The sequence below is a fragment of the Hibiscus syriacus genome, unplaced genomic scaffold (assembly GCF_006381635.1).
Source record: "Hibiscus syriacus cultivar Baekdansim isolate YM2019G1 unplaced genomic scaffold, ASM638163v2 tig00110485_pilon, whole genome shotgun sequence".
NCBI lineage: Eukaryota > Viridiplantae > Streptophyta > Magnoliopsida > Malvales > Malvaceae > Hibiscus > Hibiscus syriacus.
In genome coordinates this window covers 235614-258778 of record NW_024062760.1, presented here as the reverse complement: position 1 = coordinate 258778, position 23165 = coordinate 235614, and the positions used below count along the sequence as shown (strand labels likewise).

At 37.9% G+C, this 23165-nt stretch overlaps 2 protein-coding genes across 3 annotated transcripts; both read right to left on the bottom strand.

Moving 5' to 3' along the window:
- Nucleotides 1-935: 935 nt before the first annotated feature.
- On the bottom strand, nt 936-2300 carry LOC120129388 (E3 ubiquitin-protein ligase RING1-like). The gene has a single exon (XM_039146901.1). It carries the CDS (start codon nt 2208-2210, stop codon nt 1149-1151), a length of 1062 nt encoding a protein of 353 aa, XP_039002832.1. The 5' UTR covers nt 2211-2300; the 3' UTR covers nt 936-1148.
- Nucleotides 2301-3455: 1155 nt separating this feature from the next.
- LOC120129390 (14-3-3-like protein) lies at nt 3456-21393 on the bottom strand. 2 transcript variants are annotated; one of them, XM_039146903.1, is made up of 6 exons: nt 21387-21393; nt 20366-20373; nt 5104-5628; nt 4148-4270; nt 3855-3971; nt 3456-3743 (listed from the first exon to the last, which is right to left on the bottom strand). In XM_039146903.1, the coding sequence occupies exons 3-6, from the start codon at nt 5587-5589 to the stop codon at nt 3690-3692; spliced, it is 780 nt and encodes a 259-aa protein (XP_039002834.1). In that variant the 5' UTR covers nt 5590-5628; nt 20366-20373; nt 21387-21393; the 3' UTR covers nt 3456-3689. The 2 variants fall into 2 exon arrangements, with proteins under 2 accessions (XP_039002834.1, XP_039002833.1); XM_039146902.1 differs by lacking the exon at nt 20366-20373 and adding an exon at nt 20203-20206 and having other exon boundaries at nt 5104-5633; nt 21387-21392.
- Between the last annotated feature and the right edge of the window lie 1772 nt (nt 21394-23165).

Here is a 23165-nt window from a genome sequence, read left to right as displayed (position 1 = left end):
TATTTGGCTCGGTTATTTGGTGTTTATGGAACCATCGAAATCGAATTTTATTTGATGAAAATCATGTGTTTATAGACAGCATTATAGTGCAAAGCAAGCAGATCCAATCAGATACAATAAATGCCATTGCCAATCACCCGATCGGGAAGCTAGAAGTGAAAGCAATGTAAACCGGTCTCTCTCTTGGCAATGCCCCCTGAAGGATGGTGTAAAATTAATTCGGATGGTGCTCGCTGCAACGTAGATGGTTTTTCGACCCGGGGAGGTGTAACTCGAGACCATGAAAGAAGATGGATCATGGGATATTCCAAAATCATTGGAAAGTGTTTGATTCTTGATGCGGAACTTTGGGGCATTTTTGAAGGATTATTGATTGCTTGAAATTTGGGATTGAACTCCATCATTATGGAAACAGATAGCAAGGAAGCTCTTAGTGAAATTACAGCTAGATCGGGATCGAGGAATACATTTTCAATGACTCCCTTTATTACAGACTTGAGTAATAGATGCAGGAGTTTGAAGTTCGTCTTTGTACATAGGGAGAGGAATAAGGTAGCGGATAACATGGCGAGACTGGCATGGTCACAACCGATTACTATCAAAACTATTAATAATGTTGGTAAATTTTGTTATGATCAATCATTTTAATGATAACAAATAATAATCATTATTTATAACTCATATTTATATTAGATTTAACACTTGTATGTATTAACACGAATCAATCCAAAAATAACTCTCAACTTTTTGAGATTGAAGGTTCACATCATTCATTTATCAAAGAATAACAACAATTCTTTTATCATAGAAACCAATTAGTTCATGTAAGATTTGAAGATTTGAATATTTATTGTTAAGTGATTAATTTTTTTAAACAAATACTATCACTAGAATTCAGAGCAATTTTCTAGGGAAAACTATTGCATGCTACATTCTCAAAGGGAAAGGCTCATTTCCATTGATGAAGTTGAAAGTATGACATCTTTGTTTATAGAGGATCCTTGTTTGTTACTTATTGCAATTTATTTTTTTCTACTTTAAGGCTAAAAAAGCTTAAAAACCCTCTTCATTGTTGAGAGTTCGCTAGACATCTTAGTTTCCAGATGTCTCACCTGAAAGTAGACGCCGCCCGTCGACCAACTAACCTTTCAAAAGCTTCTCATCGCTGGATTCCGGTTCCGGTTGATAGGCAAGGAGAACTTCCCATTGCATGAAAATGACCTTTTCATGAAAATTGGCCTGATTTGCAAAGATCGACCTATTGACATTAGTCTCAACAAGCTCTGATGATTCCCGGTAACTCTCTTCGGTACAATTCTCAAGCTCGATTCTTTCGATTCGTTGTAGGAATTGCTTCCACCGGCAATGAACTCGCTGATCCGAGAAGCTGCCATGGAATCCAATGAAACTGATCTTCTTATAGGTTCAAGTTGAACAACCCCTGAATTTCCTTCATTTTCAACAGCTGCTGATTCATCTTCATGGCTTGTTCCACTTCCACCTTCGGATTCTTCATCATCTTCGGGGATAGGAACTAGGGTTTCCTCGGAAACTTCGGTTACGATGCTCGAAGAAGACGGTCCGTTGTTAGCAGAAACAAGGGGTGCACGGCACATGGGACAATTGGTGTGCGATCTAAGCCAAGTATCGATGCAAGGGATGTGAAAAGCATGACTACACTTGGGCAACAGCCTCAACCTCTCCTCTTCTTCGAACTCCGTCAAGCAAACGGAGCACTCGGTTCCTTCAATAACACCATCGTCTTTCTTGTATTTAAAAACCGCGATCGAGTCGATGATCGAAGGCTGTAAACCGACGGTGTTGATGTACCATATGTGATGATCGAGGACCGGACCGTGATCTTCATCGAGGAACACGTCGTGGGTTTCAGTCGTTTCACGCTCCAAATCCGATCTCCCGGTGACACCGCCGGACCGCCGTCTATGACGCCGAATAATGTAAACATAAAGGCAAAGGATCAAAAACGAAAACGAGACAATTGTGAGCGTTGATATCAGATACTTAGTGGGAAACTTTGAGTGATGGCTCGTCGTCGGAGGAGGGAAGACGACATCGTTTCCATGGTCACAGTGCTGAGAACATAATCTGAAACACTTTGATGTTGCTGAAGAAGAAGATGAAGTACAGATCTGGTAACAATCAAGATCATCACAGTCTTCTGATAAGGTTTTTCTGAGTAGAAAACCCATTTTTGGGGAATCAAAGATTAAGCATTAAAGGAAAGGGAAGAATGAATCAAACGGGGTGAAGTGAAGGGAAGAAGATGATGAAATTGAATGAAAAAGATAAGTATGACTTTTGCTCTACTGGTTTTTATTACTTTCGGAGCTTATTCTTGACTTTCTTGGCATGTCGGCTTATACAATAGTTGACTAGTTGAGGCCGAAAGCGCACAATTCTTTCCCAAAAATGGAAAATAAAAAAAAAACTAATTATAACATACATCCTCAAAACTATAATTTTTATTTTAAATTAATCCCTAAACTTTTCAAATAAACTATTCTCAAACTAGGACTTTATTCTAAATCAACCCTTAGACTTGTGAACATTTCGATTTATTTTCAAATTCTAACCCTCATTCTAAATTAAAAAAAAAATAATTGAATCTTTCAAATTCATCCCCAAATGATGAGAGAGTTATCCTTGCTTTGTGGTGCAAACCCAAACCACAACAATTTGACAAAATATCTGAAAAGGCAGATCATCCTCGTCCCTTGTCGTGCTGAAATACTCAAAAACGAAATTGGCAATTAATCAGGCCCACAAGAAATGGACGAAAATGACAATAATCAATCCCACAAGAAATTGTGCCGCTAAGGAAGTTGCTTATTAGAGGAGTTAAGATGAAGAATGGATTGAGGGATATTGCCATATTGGGACGATTACATATTTGAAAATTTTAAATTCTTAATATAATTTAAATATTTTTATTTTTTTAATTCCTATTAATAATCTAATTCTGTATCTTACAGATAATGGTGAGAAAAAGAATGTCACTAATGACAATGTTTATACTTGAACTTGCCAAATTATGAAGGGAAAAGGGATTTTGAAATGGATTAAGGATTAATTGTGTTATACCTCCCGAGAAGATCCTTCAAAAACTACCAAATCAGCACCGATGAAGACCTCCTGAGGACCACGCCCTCGGAGCGAAGCCTCCAGAATTCCTCTTGAGATATCATGTCTTCTTCGAAACCACCGTCCGCATGATCGCTCTATGGAGTTCATACTCTATCTTCAACGTGACCTTTGACAGCCAAATCTAATAATTGATAGTCGTATCTACAAATCTGTCAGCCTATTAACAGGTATGATGATCCTAAACTTGGCATCAACCACCTTACAATCGGGGTTACCCCGGGAAGGATTGAAAGAGCTGGAACTCTCTTTCTCCCAGCCACAATGCATGAAGCGACAAAACACCGAAGCTGTATAAACATGAATCTGATAATTCGAAGAAAATGTCTTAAAAAATAAGCTTAGGAAATATCTCAATATTCAACTACGTTATTGTTGAGAAAACAATTTAAGGAAAAGAGTGCACATAGCCTCACTGCAATCAGAAAGGTTCAAGTAACTGAAGAGATAGTAGGACCAACCAACTTCTCCATGCAAAAACAAGAAGAGAAGCAAAATACTACCCACAAAGATTCGGAACTTCAAGGTTATTTCTCATCCCCGTGTTTGGAAGCTTCTTTGATCTCATCAATTCCATCATCCTAAATGGATAAATATATATGGTTAATTTAAAAAAGAAACAATATAAAGAAAAGATACCTATATAGCTAAATACGGAGGCAAGAAAGAAAAACATATACACGGGGTATAACCTGCATATCCGAGGTCCACAAAGTGAGGTTATCACGAAGAAGTTGCATTATCAAAGTGCTGTCCTTGTACGAATCCTCTCCGAGAGTATCAAACTCAGCGATGGCTTCATCAAAAGCCTGAGGAAAGAAACAAAACATGTTTCGACTTAAACATATTTTGAAGAAGAGGTAAATGAATACCAAATGAAGAGCGAAAAAGGATTAGTAATGTAAAAGAATTTACTTGCACTGTCTTTGATGAACAAAGTAAATATTTCAATTAAACTATAATTTCTGATGTATTGTGATTCTACCTGTTTGGCAAGACTGCAAGCACGATCAGGAGAATTCAGGATCTCATAGTAGAAGACAGAAAAGTTCAGAGCCAATCCTAAACAGATAGGATGAGTCGGGGCTAGTTCAGAATTTGCAATGTCCTGAAAAGAAAGCAGCACAAAAAGATGCAGATATGATCGATAAAGGGTCGGAACCATGTACGAAAGTCATAATCACCTTACCAAATTCAAAATCAGAGGTAAATATCAGAATCTTCTGTTTAAATGTAAGATTAAGAACAATAATATTATGAAAAGCAGACTGGAAATACCCAATAATCCAAAGCAACTAACATTACACTACAAAATGAATAAAGGAGAGTGACCATGGTTCATGAATAAACACAAATTTCATTGGTCCCAACAAGAAATTCAACAATGAGTTTAAATTGCATGAACGAAGCGACCTCAAAAGTAAAAGAATTATTGTTATTCTTTGGGGTTCCAGATTCTTGCACCAGGAATGCAAGGGGTGTGAGCATTTAAGAGTTATATTTGAATAAATACTAACTTGTACTTAGCCCATATTAATAAAAAAAAACTATGAGCTTAAATCAGACAAAATAAGATGCAAGTTGCATCATATAAAATACAAAGCTAATTTATGAATTGAGATGATTTTTCTTGATAATTTTCATAAAATTCTATTGTAATTCGCAGTACTGTCTTCTTATGATTATGTTTCCTAGTCAAGCTTCGCAACTGAAAGAAGATCAGGATCTTAGTGATAAGAAAATAGCAACACATCAAGGACATAACTATAACTTAGATCTAAAAATTAGTTTGATCCCCAAATATGAAGCAATTAAACATAAACCAGATTCAAACAAACTGAACACATAATTTACATCGAAACTTAACCAAACCCTTAAATTACACATCAATACAAGCAAATTCACATGATCCAAACAGAGATTACAGAAACGCCTACAAACCTGAGCAGATTTATACGCAGTCAAGGTATTCTCGGCAGCAGCTTTCCTTTCATCGCCAGTCTTGAACTCAGCCAAGTACCTAAGGTAATCGCCCTTCATTTTCAGGTAAAACACTTTGGAATCGCCGGTTCCAGCAGCCGGAACAAGCGTCTCGTCGAGGAGCTTCAAAATTCCGGCGCCAATCTCAGACAACTCGGCCTCTATCTTGGTCCTGTAGTCGCGGATGACGGACACGTGCTCGGTGTTGCCGCGCCCTTCCTCCTTCTGCTCGATGGAGGAGACGATCCGCCAGGACGCACGGCGGGCACCGATGGCATTCTTGTAGGCGACGGAGAGGAGGTTGCGCTCCTCGACGGTGAGTTCGTCGGGAGGAGGGACGGCGTAGACGACGTTTTCCATGAACTTGACCATCTCCTCGTAACGCTCGGCTTGCTCGGCGAGCTTAGCCATGTAGACGTTCTCGTCGCGCGGGGAAGCGGCTGCCATGGTTCTTGGTTCTGGGCGGCTGTTTACGGAAGGAGGAGGTTTTCCTTTCGACGGAATTTGAGATTTGGAGAAATGGAGAAACAGGAACTTTTGCTAGCATTGTCATTGTCGATTTGTTTTAACGGAGGAGCCAGCTATGCCGGGACAGCCAGCCAGCCAGCCAAACGGATTCTCTTTTTTTCCTTTTCCTCTTCTGTCCTTGTTTTTCTTCTTGAATCTGTCAATAGATTTTTATTATTGGATAAAGTACACAAATGGTCCCTCAACTATAAGATACTATTTTTTTAGTCTCATAACTATTAAAATTTATAAAATGGTCTTATTAGTATTAAAAGATACAAAATAGTCAACTGACTATTCATATGTTTCAAACTTGTCATTTTTCATTAAAAATTTTGACAGTCGTATGAGGTATTCATTAAACTATTTATTGGGATATGATAAAATCAGGTCCTAGAATTGTTTGAGTTTTATTTTGTGTATCAACTCTCAATTAAATTATATTGTTGAGCTAGTTCTTAAAACATTATGTCATCAAGTCAGTGCTTGAAAGTAATGATCCTATTAGTACGCATCATTAAAGTATAATTTTTATCATATCTAGTCAGCATGTTAACGTCCAGCTCAGACGATTGTTAATTTTTAACCGACAATGATGAGTTTGAAACATGTTAATAGTTGATGATCATTTTATAACTTTTAATAGTTGAGAGACTTAACAAACAACTTCCTATAGTCGGAAGACTGTTTGTAACTTTTAATAGTCAGATGACTCAACAAAGCACTGTCCTATAATCGAGGATTATTTGTATAATTTACCCTTTATTATTTGTATGAATTAATTGTATTATATGTCCTCAAACTCTAACACTCATTTTAAATTAATCATTAAACTTCTAAATATTTTAATTTTATGGTGAAACTATAAATCTTTATAATACCAGCGTGAACCGACAACTTAAGAGAGGGTTAATGACTATTTTATTGAAGGTTAGACTTCCTTTTGTTTAGTGGCAAAGGCTATGCATGAATTGCATCTCTCTCCCCCCAATAGTCATTTTATCAGTCAAATTTTAAAAAATTGCATATATTCAAATTCGGATAAATAAATGTAAAGGCTTAATAGCTACTTTATGTATGTACTTTAGTCTAATTCTTAGCATATTCATGTATCAGTTCATATCTATACTATCGTTTAGTAAAAACATAATGGTGGTCGCCGCCTGAAGGTACTATTGATCCAGTGCAATCGATGCCTCACTCTCCCTCTGAAGGCGGCCTTGATCATCCGAAAGCCATGGGTGTGGATACTCCTATGGACGATGCTTTGGGCACAGGATCTGAAAATCCTGAACAGAGGACTGAAGCGTCAGTGAGCAACAAACCGTGATTTCGAGATATGGTCTGGGGTCCAACAGTTGAAGCTAAACAATCTAATCTGATTAACGATTTGGACGTGGAGATTCATCCTGATTTTGTGTGTTGTAACCGGTTTTCGTCCGGACACGAATTTTTTAATTGGCGGGAAAAGTGATGTGAATAAATGGTTTTTAAAATAATTTGAGAGTCGCCATCGGCCTTTTGGGTCAGGTAGATCAAATACCTAAAAAATTATCTTTTAAAAGAGTTTTTAAGAAAACATCCGTTAAAAGATAAACTGATCTGCATTTTAACCAAAAATTCATTATTTTTAGAAATAAAAAGGGATTCGTAGTCGGTTACGTTTAGGGAAGGATTAACATCCCTACAACGCCCAAAATTGGTATTTTTTAATTATAAATTGTCTCTATTATTAGAAATTTAAAAATTCAAAATATATTTAATTTATAATCCTATTATTTCAAAATTATAATTATAAAAAAATATTAATTTATATATTTATAAATAAAATATTTATTTATTTAGAAATATCAGAAAATGACTTCTAGATACCTTAAGACAGCTCTTTTCTTCGATATTAAAAAATAAATAAATAATTAAAACAATTAATATATAATTTATAAAATAGGATATTTATTTATTTAAAAATATCAAAAAATGGACATCCAGTTGTTTTAAGACTGTCCTTTCTTAATATTGAAAAATAAATAAATATTAAAACAGGATTAAAATAAGTTAAAAGTAATTAAATAAGATTTTAATAAATAAAATAAATATTATAAATATATATATTTATGGCTAAATAATAATAATAATAGTAATAATAATTAAAAGTAAACATATAAAATTAACATATAATGAACAAAATTAAAACTATATATTTAAAATAAATAAAACTTGTAAAATAAATAAAAATTGAAATTAGTGACTAAATTGTAACTTAATAGAATTAAATACCTAATTCATAATTAATTATTTAAAATTTGAGTGACTAAACATGCTATTTTTCTTATTTATTAATTTAGTGACTAAACTAAAATTATATAAAATTCATATATCAAATTAAAATAAATTCAAATATGCTGTTCGGGGTTTAAAATATTAATTATTAAAATTAAAGGACTAAATATGTTATTTATCCTAAATATATTATATACAGATAAGGATTAAAATAATATCAAATAAAATTATGAGACTAAATTAAAAAGATCAGAAAATAGTTCCAGTGACTAAATTGCAATGTTACAAATATATGGGGATTACGGGTATAGTTTACCTATTTGGGAAATTACACATGTACCCTCCCCAAAACGACGCCGTTTGGGGAGGGTTTTAAATACCCAAACGGCCGGCCCTTCGGGCCATTTATTTCATTTCCTCTCTTTTCATTCTCTCTCTAACTGAGAGAGAATAAAAAAATGCTCTGTCATCTCTCTTCAACTCCCTCATCTGAGGGAAAAGAATTCCGGCCGTCCCCCTTACTCCGGCGCCGGTAGCCACCGCCGACCACCGTTTAAGGTGGCCGAAATTTGGAAAATTATCCCAAACCGTAGATCTCTATATCCTAAGGTCAAATATGACCTCTATTTATCCTAAAAACCCTTAGAATTTCCTAGATATAGGATTTTACCTTCGAAATCCGAAGGTTTCCGACGATGTTTCAAATGCCTCCGATGACAAAGTAAGCTCTCTTTTCTCTTCTCTTTTTTTTATTTGGTTTGCTGTTGATTGGGATCGTTGGTAGCTTTCTGTCTTCCTTCGTTTTTCTTCTTTCGTCTTTGTTCTCTGTTACTGTCTCCTTGCTCTCCGTGGCTGTTGGTTCCTTTTTTGTCTTGCAGGGAACGGTGGCTTTTATAGCCACCTCGGTGCTTCTCTTCGAACTGGTTAAGGAATGTAAGCCTCGGTGAGTCACCAAAGCTAGGCTGGTGACTCACCGTAGGGATGGTCGTGGGATGCCATCTGGTGTTATGGAATTCTCGTTTGGTGTCGTGGCAACGATGGAGCAGCGTGGAGGTTTCTGGCGAGGCGGCTGGAAGCTGAATCGTCAACGTGGAGGCTGGATGAGGCACATGGCAGAGGCGGCGGCTGAACATGGCCCTAGGGTTATGATACCCTAGGGTTTTCTTTGCTGGAGTCATTTGGGCCGTTGGATCAAAACTAGATCCAACGGCAGCAAGTTGAGGCAGCTGGATGATGATATGGAAACCCTAATATGGTTTTAGGGTTTAGCTTGGGCCAAAATTAGGCTCAGGGATCCATTTGTAATTGGGCCTGTAATATAATAAAATTAATAATAAATAATAATATTAATAATAATAATAATAATAAAAAACCAAAAGTAAAAAAAACTAATGTCTTCAGCTGCCCTTCTTTGCTTATTCTTGTGTTAACAAGAATAGAGCAAAGACGAAAAGACAATAAGTTGTTTTTTCATTTGACTTTATTTGAAAATGTTAAACAAGTTTTTCTTTGGGATTAGTTCTTCTCATTATGAACTTTTCCACTAGGGATGACAATTTATCTCCTTCTGTGATGTAATCTAGCAAAAAGTTGAACAAATTCTTCTCCTTATGAACTTCTTCTTCTTCAGATGAGTTCTTCTCATTATGAACTCCTTCTGGAAATGCTGATGATGATATATCTCCTTCTGTGATAGAGTTATGCAAAAGGTTGAACAAGCTCTTCTCATTATGAACTTCTTCTTCTTCTTCAGATAAGTTCTTCTCATTATGAATTTTCTCTGGAAAAGTTGATCCATCAAGTGATGGATTTGAGCAAAAGGTTGAACAAATTCTTCTCATTATGAATTTCTTCTTTCTTCTTCAGATGACGAGTTCTTCTCATTATGAACTCTACCTGGTAATGTTGATCCATCAAATGATGAATTCAAACAAAAAGGTTGAATAAATTCTTCTCATTATGAACTTCTTCTTCCTTCTTCAGATGAGTTCTTCTCAATATGAACTTGACCTGGTAATGCTGATCCATCGAATGATGAATTCAAGCGAAAAGTTGAACAAGTTCTTCTCATTATGAACTTCTTCTTCCTTCTTCAGATGAGTTCTTCTCATTATGAACTTGACCTGGTAATGCTGATCCATCGAATGATGAATTCAAGCGAAAAGTTGAACAAGTTCTTCTCATTATGAACTTCTTCTTCCTTCTTCAGATGAGTTCTTCTCATTATGAACTTGACCTGGTAATGTTGATCCATCAAATGATGAATTCAAGCGAAAAGTTGAACAAGTTCTTCTCATTATGAACTTCTTCTTCCTTCTTCAGATGAGTTCTTCTCATTATGAACTTGACCTGGTAATGCTGATCCATCGAATGATGAATTCAAGCGAAAAGTTGAACAAGTTCTTCTCATTATGAACTTCTTATTCCTTCTTCAGATGAGTTCTTCTCATTATGAACTTGACCTGGTAATGCTGATCCATCGAATGATGAATTCAAGCGAAAAGTTGAACAAGTTCTTCTCATTATGAACTTCTTCTTCCTTCTTCAGATGAGTTCTTCTCATTATGAACTTGACCTGGTAATGTTAATCCATCGAATAATGAATTCAACTTTTCTAAAATCTTTGAAATTCCTGTCAAATATTCAACATGGATAAAATGAATGAAAATGCTCATATTTTTGCAAATGTCTAAATATGATGCATGAATGTTGATGCAATCTTCATTTGACTTCAAAATGGTGAACTCGGTTTTCCTCCACTTCATCATTTATTGCCAGGGTCACATCTGGATATCAGTGTAGCAACTTATGCTATCAAGCTTGAATTTCTGAAGAACCATCTGATCAACTTGTATCTTTATGTCTTCTTTGCTTCATGAAAGTCTCAGAAGAATTGTTTCATTTGTGGAACTCTTGTCGTAGTCAGAACTATGACCTTGATGCCCCATTTTGTCTTGGATAAAACCAACTTTCTTGGAGTTGTGCAGAAATCCGATAAAGCTTTCATTTTTGAAAAGAGAATCTGTCATCTTTAAAAAGGGAATCTATCATCTTTGAAGAGTGTAGATGTAGATATGCCTGACTCGGTAGGGATTAATTAGGAGAGTAGAGTCTGTTCTGATTTGAATCTTGAAACATATCACAAGGAGGATTTATCTTAATTCCTTTCATGTCTCCACATCTAATCCAATCTCGAATACGGCAACTTGGACCATATCATGTCGAGATGTTTAACAACAACCTGTCTTTCAACCTTAGTTGGTGCCACTAGTTTCTTGTTGTTAAAATTTCTGCTTCCCTTTTGTGGAAAGAAATCTTCATTATATCTCACTTCTAATCTTGGGGTTGAAGAAGACAGACTTGATCAATAAATGGAAACCATATGATCGTAACATTGGTTCAACATCAGAATAGCAGGTTTGTAAAACATTTGACGGCGCATTCATCCTTTCCTGTGGCTTCTGCTCAGATGTTCATAAAACATTTGACAACACATTCATCATTTCCTGTGGCTTCTGCTCAGATGTTCGTAAAACATTTGACAACACATTCATCATTTCCTGTGGTTTCTGCTCAGATGTTCTCAATCATTGAAGCTCTTTGCCTAGTGTTCAAAGCTTTTGAATGACGTCACAAGACCTCTTGAGAACAAAACTTAATAGGAATACAAATGAGATGCTGGTATGACCAAAAAGTTGATCAAATTCTCAAGATATGCTAGTGATGAATTGAATAAGAGATACCAATTGATCTTGATATTGTGTCAGGCAAGGGTAAGTGTGATATTGATCACGTTTTCTTCTGTAATGAGCGTTGTAGGAATTAGAAACACACCCACTATAAGAGCCATGTATGGAAAGATATCCGTAGAATTCTTGATGCTGGGGATGAAACACACATGATAAAACCCAAAATAGATAAAAATTCAGTTCAGCCTGACTGACAATGATAACCCCAGTAACAACGGGAATAACAGTAATATAAGTGAGTTGAGTCTCCCTTTTCAATGTCATCAAGTAAGCAAAAACTGATGTGTAAAATAGTTTCATAATCCCAACAGTATGGTTGAAACTAACTGTCAGGAATCTCAAAGAAATATTTTCAATTATCACCGACACACAAAAGGCCAAATTCAAAGCTGAGATCTCGAGGAACTAAACCCTGGATCGAGTAGTCTCCTGGGAATCATTTTTATTCATGCAACTGTGATATAGCAAAGATCGCGCTATCATGTGACATATGGTTTTAAAAAGATTGGATATTTGAAACCATACTTGCTGCATAAATATTTGTTCAACAACAGGACCCTAATACAACTGCCTGATGAACGAAGCAATTATGTGTAGTCAGCTTGACTGTCACTGTTTCACTATTTTTATTCTTCATATCTTTATGTCTTTTTGGAAATATTTGTTCAAGTCAATGATCTTGACACATGATGATATGGGTATTCAGCATGCCCCAACATTAGCTAATACAAGTATTCAAAATGCATCAACAATCCTGATTTTGATTGAAAGGAGTTTTCAGCATGCCCCAACATTTGCTTCTTGCTGATCTGAGCCTTCAAAATGCCCCACATGGATATGTCTGAAAGAACCTTTAAAATGCCCCAACATTTGCTGATACAGATGTTAAAAGTGTGCTCAACATTACTTTTTGTTGAGATGAGCTGTTAAGTTCCTAAAAAGGCTACTTTTAAAGCCTTTTTCACTTAAGTTATTGTTTGTTTAAAAGCTCATTTTAGTCATTTTAGGATCATGTAGTTGCATATAGTTGTATTTGTGGTGGTTGTGCTATATTATTTCTTAATGGTGTTGTTTGAGGGAAATGTGCAGTTTGTCTATGGTGTGCAGGGAATAGCAAGAAAAAGGATTCTTTGGGAAGTAATGCCGCGGCATCACACGTTGCTAAAGCAGATTGAAATGCCTTGGCATTTCTGGCGCAGAAAAAGACAAAAAGATATTTCTGCATAAGGACAGCTGACACTGGACAGCTGTCTCTGTACGTGAAGGACTGCTGTAACCGCCTGCCAGAGCTGCCAAAGGACCATTGCCTCTTGGAGGATAAGGTTCATGCACAACATGTGATTCTAGGGGTATGAGGGGTATTTTGTACCCAACAAACTCATCATTACCCCTAGATATTTTTTGTTATTATATATGACACCTCATGGGAGAGAGAGACACACGCATACACGGACAGAGAGCACACGCATAGAGCAGAAAAATCACATTTTTATTTTCTCTTTTCCTTTCTTCTTCCTTGGGATATTCCTCCATTGATAAAGCTCCAAAGAGTGGCAAGCTAGGCGCCGAAAAGAGCTAGCGAGCTAGGTGGTTCGTGGTGGCCGAGAGGAGACCTCTGGTGGCTCATCGAAGGCTTCTTCTCACTTCCCTTTTTGCTGCTATTTTTATATTATTTTGTGGGTTGTTGGAACGAATATTTTCATGACTTTGTGTTTAGATATTTCGAACCCCACCATGAACTACCTTATTTGGTGGTGGTTGATTTAATGGTTGTTTAAACTTTATTTTTAATGGTATATTTAAGTTTATTTTGGTTCCTTATTTTCTTTGCTTATGAATGCTTCACCATCTAGGCTTGTAAGAGGCATATAAATGTCCATCTCTTAGATGAAGGTTAGAGATTCTTCGGAAGAATCCTAAACTAAAAATACTTGTAAGTATTCGGAAGAAACGCAAGATAAGATCCTCATAAGCAATGGGTTATGGTATTTTCAAGGGGCTTTAAACCGACCTAGGAATATTATAACTTAATCCCTTAGATCTCGGAAGAGACTAGGATAGGATTTCAACGACTAAAAAGGGTGTCTTTATCAATAGGGTAGGCTGTCCAACATCGTTGAGTGAGAGCAGATGCCTTGGCATCCTATTCTGTTAGGTTCTTTTGAACACCTTAGGAAAGCCCTGTCGAGTAAGTAAAGACAAGATAGCTTAAATATACTTGAGAAATAAGTTTAGCAACCTTAGACCAATCCTTACCATTCATTTCATTGGAAGCTTGTCACGTTAGGATTATTTTCTTCTTATTTTATTTATTTATCTTTTTATTTACTGTCTTTACTATTTTTCATTGCCTTTACATTTCACCATACTCAACATTAAACATCCATCATTGCCACTGCATTTCCATTTGCTACACCGTCACACCATCAATCCGCATCCACCAGCATACACATATCCATTGCCGTGACATTTGTATATATCAAGACTAACTATACTTAGATAATTTAGTGCGTTGCTTTGGTTAGACTTTCGTAATTTCACCCAATCCCTGTGGAGACGATACTCACTCATCATTATATTACTTGAGCGATTGTGTATACTTGCACATTATTTGCGTATATTTTATAGTACTCACAACACGCGAACAAGTTTTTGGCGCCGTTTCCGGGGATTGGCAGCCTGAAGTTATTTAGTTTTGCCAGAGCATTTTATTTTGTTTTGCATTTTTATTTTTGTATAGTTTACTTGATATTTTTGTTTTATTTTTCAGGTTTATTTAGTGTATGCCTAGAAGAAATTCTGAAGAGCCTTTGGAACCAATAGAACCTGAGATTGAAAGACTCTTTAGAAGAAGAAGACGTGCTCAAGGAAATATGTATCAGATTGAAAACCAAGGCATTGGTCAAGATGACGGAAATCAGAATGCCGCGGCATTAAACAATGCTGAACCTGCTATCAGGCCTCGTGTTATTCGAGATCATTTAAATCCGATGTTGGATGATCTGAATCCTGGGATTATGGCACCCAAAATTCAAGCTGCACATTTCGAGCTGAAACCAGTCATGTTCAACATGTTGAATTCCATTGGGTAGTTTGGGGGTATGTCAACTGAAGATGCCAGGCATCAAATTCGCAATTTTCTGGAAGTTTGTGATTCTTTCCGCCAAGAAGGAGTGCATGAGGATTTTCTGAAATTAAAGCTTTTTCCGTATTCATTGTGTGACCAAGCAAGAGCTTGGTTGAGTGGTGTACCAGCCGGTTCGATGGAATCATGGGCCGATCTTTGCAAGAGCTTCTTATTGAGGTACAACCCACCGAATATGAATACGCAGCTAAGGAATGAAATATCATCTTTTCGCCAGGGCGACGACGAATCCATATATGAGTGTTGGGATCGTTATAAGAGTTTGCTTCGAAAGTGTTCAAATCATGGTTTTCATGATTGGACTCAAGTAGTCATGTTCTATAATGGAGTCAATGCACCCACGAGGATGTTACTAGAAGCCTCGGCAAATGGGACATTGCTGGACAAATCACCTACAGAGGCGTTTTCTATCTTGGACAGAATTGCTAACAATGATTATCAATTTCCTTCCTCAAGACTTGGGAGTGGGAGGAGAGCACCTGGAGCATTCGAGTTAGAAGCCAAAGATTCGGTGTCCGCTCAACTCTCCGCTATTACTAATATGTTGAAGAACTTACAATGCTCCACTGATATGAAGGAAGTGAAAACAACTAATCTGGCATGTCTGTTATGCCAAGGCAATCATCACGAGAGTGAATGCCCAACCAACCATGAGTCTATCAACTTTGTTGGTAATTACAATCGAGGTAGCAACAATCCTTACTCAAACACTTATAATGCTGGATGGCGTCAGCATCCTAATTTCTCATGGGGAAATCAAGGAGCCCACAATGCTAATCAACCTACTAGGCAGCAGAATCACACTGAGCCTCAAAGTTACCAAAATTCTATGCCATGGCATAATGCTAACAAAGGAGCTTCATCTTCAGCGAGCATAAGTTCCTTAGAAGCTACAATTCAAGAATTCATATCTACTACGAAGACAATGCTGCAAGACCATTCTACTTCAATTAAGAATCAAGGAGCTTTACTTCATAGTCAATGCGCCTTACTTCAAAGCCATAGCTCGTCTCTGAGAGCTTTGGAAGGTCAAGTTGGTCAGATTGTTACGGCATTGCAAGAGCGTCAGCAAGGACGTTTGCCAAGTGATACTGAAGTCACTAAAGGGCCTGGAAAAGAGCACTGCAATATGTTAACTCTTAGGAGTGGAACACAAATCAATCGACAAGTCAAGGATAGTGGGCCACAGCATAATGATTCTAATCCCACTACTGAAGCTGAATTACAAGATGATAGAGTTTCTGAGAAGGACAAGGAGGAGGATTCTACCAAGGTACCAGATTCTGATGCCAAGGCAAAAGAAAATTCTATTCCTACAGCTAAGGAAGCTAGACCTCCCCCACCCTTCCCGCAAAGATTGAAGAAGCACAATGATGAAGTTCAGTTCAAGAAGTTCGTAGACATTCTTGATCAGCTCCATATCAATATACCTCTCTTGGAAGCTGTTGAACAGATGCCGATGTATGCCAAATTTCTGAAGGACATCTGTACCAAGAAGAGGAAAGTAGAGATTGTTGCCACGGCAACAGAATTTTGTTCTTCATTGAGTAAGTTGCCACCAAAGAGAAATGATCCGGACAGCTTCATTATTCCTTGTTCAATTGGAGTTAATTTCGTTGGAAAGGCTTTATGAGATCTTGGTTCAAGTGTCAACTTAATGCCGAAATCGATATTCTTGAAGCTTGGCATAGGAGATGCAAGACCCACCTCAGTTATTTTACAACTTGCCGACAAATCCCATGTTAAACCTGAAGGGAGAGTCGAGGATGTCATAGTAAGGGTGGACAAGTTTGTGTTTCTAGTCGACTTCTTAATTCTGGACTGTGAAGTTGATGCCAAGGCACCAATCATTCTGGGAAGACCTTTCCTAGCCACTGGACATATCTTGATAGACTGTGAAAAAGGTGAACTCACCATGAGAGTGGCTGATCAGTGTGTGACTGTCAATGTTTTTAGAACACTCAAATATGTTGATGACACTGAAGAATGCCAAGGCATTTCTGAATTGAACTCAGTGATTGAAGAAGAGACTGAACATCTTTGCCAGAACAACTTCATTCAGTTAGCAGAAAATGAATATTTGGTGGATGATGAAAGCTTAGTGGAGTCCAACGACTTTCCAATTTTGGAGGAGCAATCTAGCTTAGTACAAGTTAGATCAGGTATGAATTTTGAACCTCTGAATTTTGATGAATTCATTTCTCCTAAGCCTTCATTATTGCATGCACCCAATCTAGAGCTTAAGACTTTGCCAGGGCATCTTAAATATGTTTACTTAGGTAGCGATGAGACTTTATCGGTGATTATTTCCGCTAACCTTACTGCTAACCAAGAGCAAAGTTTGTTAAGTGTTTTGATGCAGCATAAGAAAGCAATTGGTTGGACTATGGCCGATTTGAAAGGCATTAGTTCTACGATCTGCATGCACAAGATTCTGCTAGAAGATTGCCACGGCAATTCAATTGAACCAAAAAGAAGACTCAACCCTGTTATAAAGCAAGTGGTGATGAAAGAAATTCTGAAATGGCTTGATGCTGGAGTGATCTACCCTATCTCCAATAGCTCATGGGTAAGCCCTGTCCAATGTGTTCCGAAGAAAGGAGGCACGACGGTGGTTACGAATGAGGATAATGAGCTATTACCCACTCGAACTGTGACCGGATGGAGGATATGTATGGACTATAGAAAACTCAACAAAACTACGAAGAATGACCACTTTCCTCTATCTTTCATCGACCAAATGTTGGATCGATTGGCCGACAAAGCATTCTATTGCTTTTTGGATGGGTACTCGGGGTACAATCAAATTGTCATCGTACCAGAGGACCAGGAGAAGACTACATTTACTTGTCCCTATGGCACTTTTGCCTTTAGGAGGATGCCTTTTGGACTCTGTAATGCCCCGGCAACGTTTCAGTGCTGTATGCAATCTATATTTTCAGATATGGTTGAGGATTTTCTGGAGATCTTCATGGACGACTTTTCTGTTTGTGGGGACGATTTTGAACGATGCCTTGGCAATTAAGCAAAAGTTCTCAAGAGATGCGAAGAGGCTGAGTTAGTCTTAAATTGGGAAAAATGTCACTTCATGTTAACTGAAGGTATTGTATTAGGCCACAAAATTTCACACAAGGGTATTGAGGTGGACAAGGCGAAAATTGAAGTGATTGAGAAATTGCCACCAACAACTTCGGTCAAGGGAATAAGAAGTTTTCTTGGACATGCTGGATTTTATAGAAGATTTATCAAAGACTTCTCCAAGATTTCTAAGCCCTTGTGCACATTGCTTCAACAAAACCAACCCTTTGTGTTTGACGAATTATGCCTCGGCGCCTTTACTGAGCTGAAACGACAACTGATCTCGGCACCCATTGTAGTCCCTCCCGAATGGACATCACCATTTGAGCTGACGTGTGATGCAAGCGATTATGCCGTAGGAGCTGTTTTGGGGCAACGCCGAGGTAAAATCTTTTATGTTATTTATTACTCTAGCCGCACTTTAAATGAAGCACAATTGAACTACACCACCACTGAGAAAGAATTACTTGCCGTAGTATTTGCTTTTGATAAATTTAGACCTTACCTAATAGGCACTAAAGTTATTGTTCACACTGATCATTCGGCTATAAAATACTTAGTGAACAAAAAGGATGCCAAGCCTAGACTTATTAGGTGGATCTTACTTTTGCAAGAATTTGACTTAGAGGTGGTAGATAGAAAAGGAACTGAAAATCAAGTTGCTGATCACTTATCTAGGCTAGAGAACAATTCTGAATGCCATGACACTGTAGATATCCAAGAGGAATTTCCTGATGAGAAAATTTTATATGCCGCGGCAATCCCGTGGTACGCTGACCTTGTTAATTTTCTTGTTAGTGGAATTGTGCCTTTTGATTTGAATAGTCAGGCTAAAAAGAAGTTCAAGCACGATGCAAGGCATTATTTTTGGGATGAGCCATATATGTTCAAACATTGTGCCGATCAGCTCATTAGACGATGTGTACCTGAAGAGGAGCAAAGTGATATTTTGTACCATTGTCATTCGGCCCCAAGTGGAGGCCATTTTGGTGGAGCAAGGACTGCTGCTAAGGTCCTGCAATTAGGCTTTTACTGGCCAACTTTGTTTAGAGATGCCCAAGCATTTTACAAAGGATGTGATCGATGCCAACGGACTGGAAACATCTCAAGACGACATGAGATGCCGCTGCAAAATATTTTGGAGATAGAGCTGTTTGATGTGTGGGGCATCGACTTCATGGGACCATTCCCATTTTCTGAAGGAAAATTATATATATTGCTTGCTGTGGATTATGTGTCAAAGTGGGTGGAAGCAATAGCAACATCAAGGAATGACTCCAAGACCGTACTAAAGTTTTTGCACAAGTATATTTTCACTCGGTTTGGAGTACCTCGTGCTATCATCAGTGATGAAGGAACCCATTTTGATAACAAGTTGATTGCCAAGGCATTTCTGAGATATGGAGTTCGACACAAGATTGCCACGGCATATCATCCGCAGACAAATGGCTAAGCTGAGATATCTAATCGAGAGATCAAGCAGATTTTAGAGAAAGTGGTGAACCCAAAGCGAAAGGATTGGTCGCCAAAGTTGGATGAAGCACTTTGGGCGTACAGAACAGCATTCAAAACTCCTTTGGGGATGTCACCCTTCAAGTTAGTGTATGATAAAGCTTGTCATCTCCCAGTTGAGCTTGAACATAAAGTTTATTGGGCTATCAAGCGATTGAATTTCGATGCTCAACTAGCTGGGGAGCAGAGATTATTAGAACTTAATGAAATAGAAGAGTTTAGAGCACAAGCATATGAGAATGCTCGGATATACAAGGAGAAAACCAAGAAGTGGCATGACCAAAAACTGATGCCACGGCATTTTCATGTGGGGCAACAAGTTTTGCTTTACAACTCTAGACTTAAACTCTTTCCTGGGAAGCTAAAATCTCGATGGTCAGGGCCATTTGAGGTGCATTATGTCTATCCCCATGGAGCTGTTGACATCAAGAGAATAGACAATGGGAAGATCTTCAAGGTCAATGGCCAGCGTCTGAAAGCCTACAATGGAATTCCACCACCGCACAACAAGGACGTGTTACGGCTGCACGATACTGAAGCGTGCCCAGAGGAGAACCAAAATTCGATGCCTCGGCATGGAATTTGTGTCTGTGCATAAATAAAATTTAACATTCAAGTTTTTTCTTTAGTTTTATTTTATTTTATTAATTTTTGATCTGATTTGTAGGAACCACATTTCTGCAAACCGTACACGGAGCGGTTACCAAAGGGAGGAAAGGACAAAACATTAATTGGAGAGATATTCTTTTGATTTGTTTCTTTTTATTTAATTTAATTTCTGACATTTACTTTTCTCTTTCCACAGTTTTTGTCCCATCATCATCATTGCTTTTTGGCAGTTTTTCCTTCCCCATACACACACACCCCCACCCACTAATTTCTCTCTTAACCGTCCTATCACCCCCTTTTCCCTCCCAAATTTTTAACTTTTTTCTTTTTTCTTTCTTTATTCATTTTTTTCTCTTTCATTTTAACTTTTACCTTTTCTCTTTCTTTCATTCATCTTCTTTCTTTGTTATTTCTCCATAGCCGAAATACATCCAAGTTTTTAAAGCTTTCAAAAGCTTCTTCATTTTTCATTTTTCTTACTTCAAAAACACTGAAAATGGTGCGCTCAAGACCAGCTCCAACCGACACGACCGCTTGGCAACAGTTTGCGAACGATGAGGCCAAGGCTCGGTTCCAAAACTTCAAGAACCGAAAACTCTTTTTTGAGTTGGGATTTATTTTTACCGAGAAAACCGATGGTGGTTTTGGACCCGAAGTTATGGACAACGTGACGCCGCTCAAGTGGCAGAAGTTTGCCCGTCATCCTGGTTCGGTGAACGCCTCATTAGTTAAGGAGTTCTATGCCAACATTTCCAAGCCCAATCAACACTCCATCTTCGTTCGAGGTAAGCAAATCCGTTTTACATCCACTGATATTAATCGTTATTTTCATTTACAGGAGGTAGTAGACGGCCATGCCATGTTCGAAGAGGAAGCTGATAGCAACACATACGATGGGGTCTTGGAGGACCTTTGTTTCGAAAACACTGAGTGGAATGGTCGCCAGACGAGCAGATACTCGGTCAACCGAGAACGTCTTCAGCCGCGTGCCAAATTATGAAATCACTTCCTCAAGCATAAACTCATGCCCACCTCCCACAACACTACGGTATCATTTTCACGCTTATTGCTTTTACATTCTATAATGGTATCTTGTCCGATCGATGTGGGTCGTATCATTGTTCAGCAAGTTCACGACTGTTTGGGTAAAAAGGAAAGTGCTTTGGTGTTTCCTAATTTAATTACCGCTTTATGTCATAAGAAAAAGGTTGAGGAAAATGCTTTTGATGAAATTTTACCTGGATTATCGGGCATCACTAGGGCTAGACTTCCACTATTGTTGGGAATTGAAAATACCAAGTCTAACGACCCTGTTCATGAGCAATCTGCAGGTGCTACAGAATCGAATACCGAGGCAAGGTTACTTGCTCTCGAGGAAGCTGTGACGCAGACTCAAGCTCAAATGCATGCTTTACACGGTGACATCCGTAACTTTTTTGGATATGTGAAGCATAGAGATGCTGTGGTGGAATCATTCTTTCAAGAAATCATTCCCCACGGACAACGGAATTTTCCTGGATTCCCAGACGAAATTCTATCGGCATTCAATGCCGAGGCATCTCCAGAGCCTGAGCACGATGCACCTGATCCTCCTGCTGATGACCCTACTCCTGATACACACCGTTTCGAAACTCCTGAATATCCATCCACTGTCCCTGTCGAAGAAACACCCAACCCCGTCCCAGCACCCAATCCTTCTCATGCACAACGTAGTGGTCGCTGCACCAAGACCACGGCTGGACGTATTGCGCACTATTACTCCAATTCTTCCGAGTCCAGCCCAGCACCTATCCGAAAACGCACCCGACGAGGAGCTGCTAGCACCTCCAAAGCACCACCACCACGTAAACATTGAGGTACCTCTCTTGCATCCATTTTCATTTAGTTGCATTTCATTGCATAACATATAGTTTATAGTTAGTTTAGTTCTCTTTAAAGCATTGAGGACAATGCTTCCCTTAAGTTTGGGGGAGGTATTGTTCTTGGTAGGTCATATGCATGATAGCATTAGCATAGTATTATGCCATGGCATCAGTAAATGGTAGGACAGTTAGATGAAATGTTTTGAGGATACCCGATGATGATAATTTTGTTAGGCTAGAATCTGAATGTAAATGACTATTGAGAATGATAGAACTCACTCTAGGGTTTGATGCTTTGTGAAAAATATTTACACGATTTGTATGTTTTCTATACTTAGAAAATTTAGGAAATTTTTATGAAGGAACTTTAGTTAGTCTTGGCATTGAAATATAGTATGGCGTTTAAAAGAAAAAATAAAAAACAAACTCCCTTAGAAATGAAACTGTGAATAAATGCTTAAGCATAGCTGTAGAGGGACACTCCTCTTTGCCGTGGCATTTCCTGGAACTTTCTTTAATAAATGGAAGCCTTGTGCATATGAGTGAATGAAAGAAGTCACGAGATGACTCTACTTAACTATCTCGGGGATGGAGGGTATGCTCCCTTTCATCTAGAGTGTGGGAGAGTAGGTGTGATGAGCTGACTCCCTTCGTAACAGCATATATAAAAAATAAAAAATAAAATCACAGAAAAGGGAGTAAAAATGTGATTAATGATAAGTAAATGCCTTGACAAAAATTAGGGGATTTGATTAGAAATTGTCTAAATTCGCTAAGTATAGATTGGATACATTCACGCACACACACTACCACAAAGGATTTTGACCTAGGGAAAAGTACTTGAATTCTTGATAAGTCTAGCATGTTGAAGCCTATCGTTCTGAGGGTTGAAATTCAATTTTGTCCTACTGTCTTACTATCGAACTTTGCCATGACATTATGCTTATGTAACTGCTATCCATTGCTTGAGGACAAGCAATAGCTTAAGTTTGGGGGTGTGTTAACTTCCTAAAAAGGCTACTTTTAAAGCCTTTTTCACTTAAGTTATTGTTTGTTTAAAAGCTCATTTTAGTCATTTTAGGATCATGTAGTTGTATATAGTTGCATTTGTGGTGGTTGTGCTATTTTATTTCTTAATGGTGCTGTTTGAGGGAAAGGTGCAATTTGTCTATGGTGTGCAGGGAATAGTAAGAAAAAGGATTCTTTGGGAAGTAATGCCGCGGCATCACACGTTGCTAAAGCAGATTGAAATGCCTTGGCATTTCTGGCACAGAAAAAGAC

Coding starts and splice junctions, on each gene's coding strand:
- LOC120129388 (XM_039146901.1), bottom strand. CDS start 2,210: ATGGGTTTTCTACTCAGAAAAACCTTATCAGAAGACTGTGATGATCTT.
- LOC120129390 (XM_039146903.1), bottom strand. CDS start 5,589: ATGGCAGCCGCTTCCCCGCGCGACGAGAACGTCTACATGGCTAAGCTC. Junction 4,271..5,103: donor CTGCGTATAAATCTGCTCAG/GTTTGTAGGCGT, acceptor CTTTCTTTTCAG/GACATTGCAAATTCTGAACT. Junction 3,744..3,854: donor TGTGGACCTCGGATATGCAG/GTTATACCCCGT, acceptor TTATCCATTTAG/GATGATGGAATTGATGAGAT.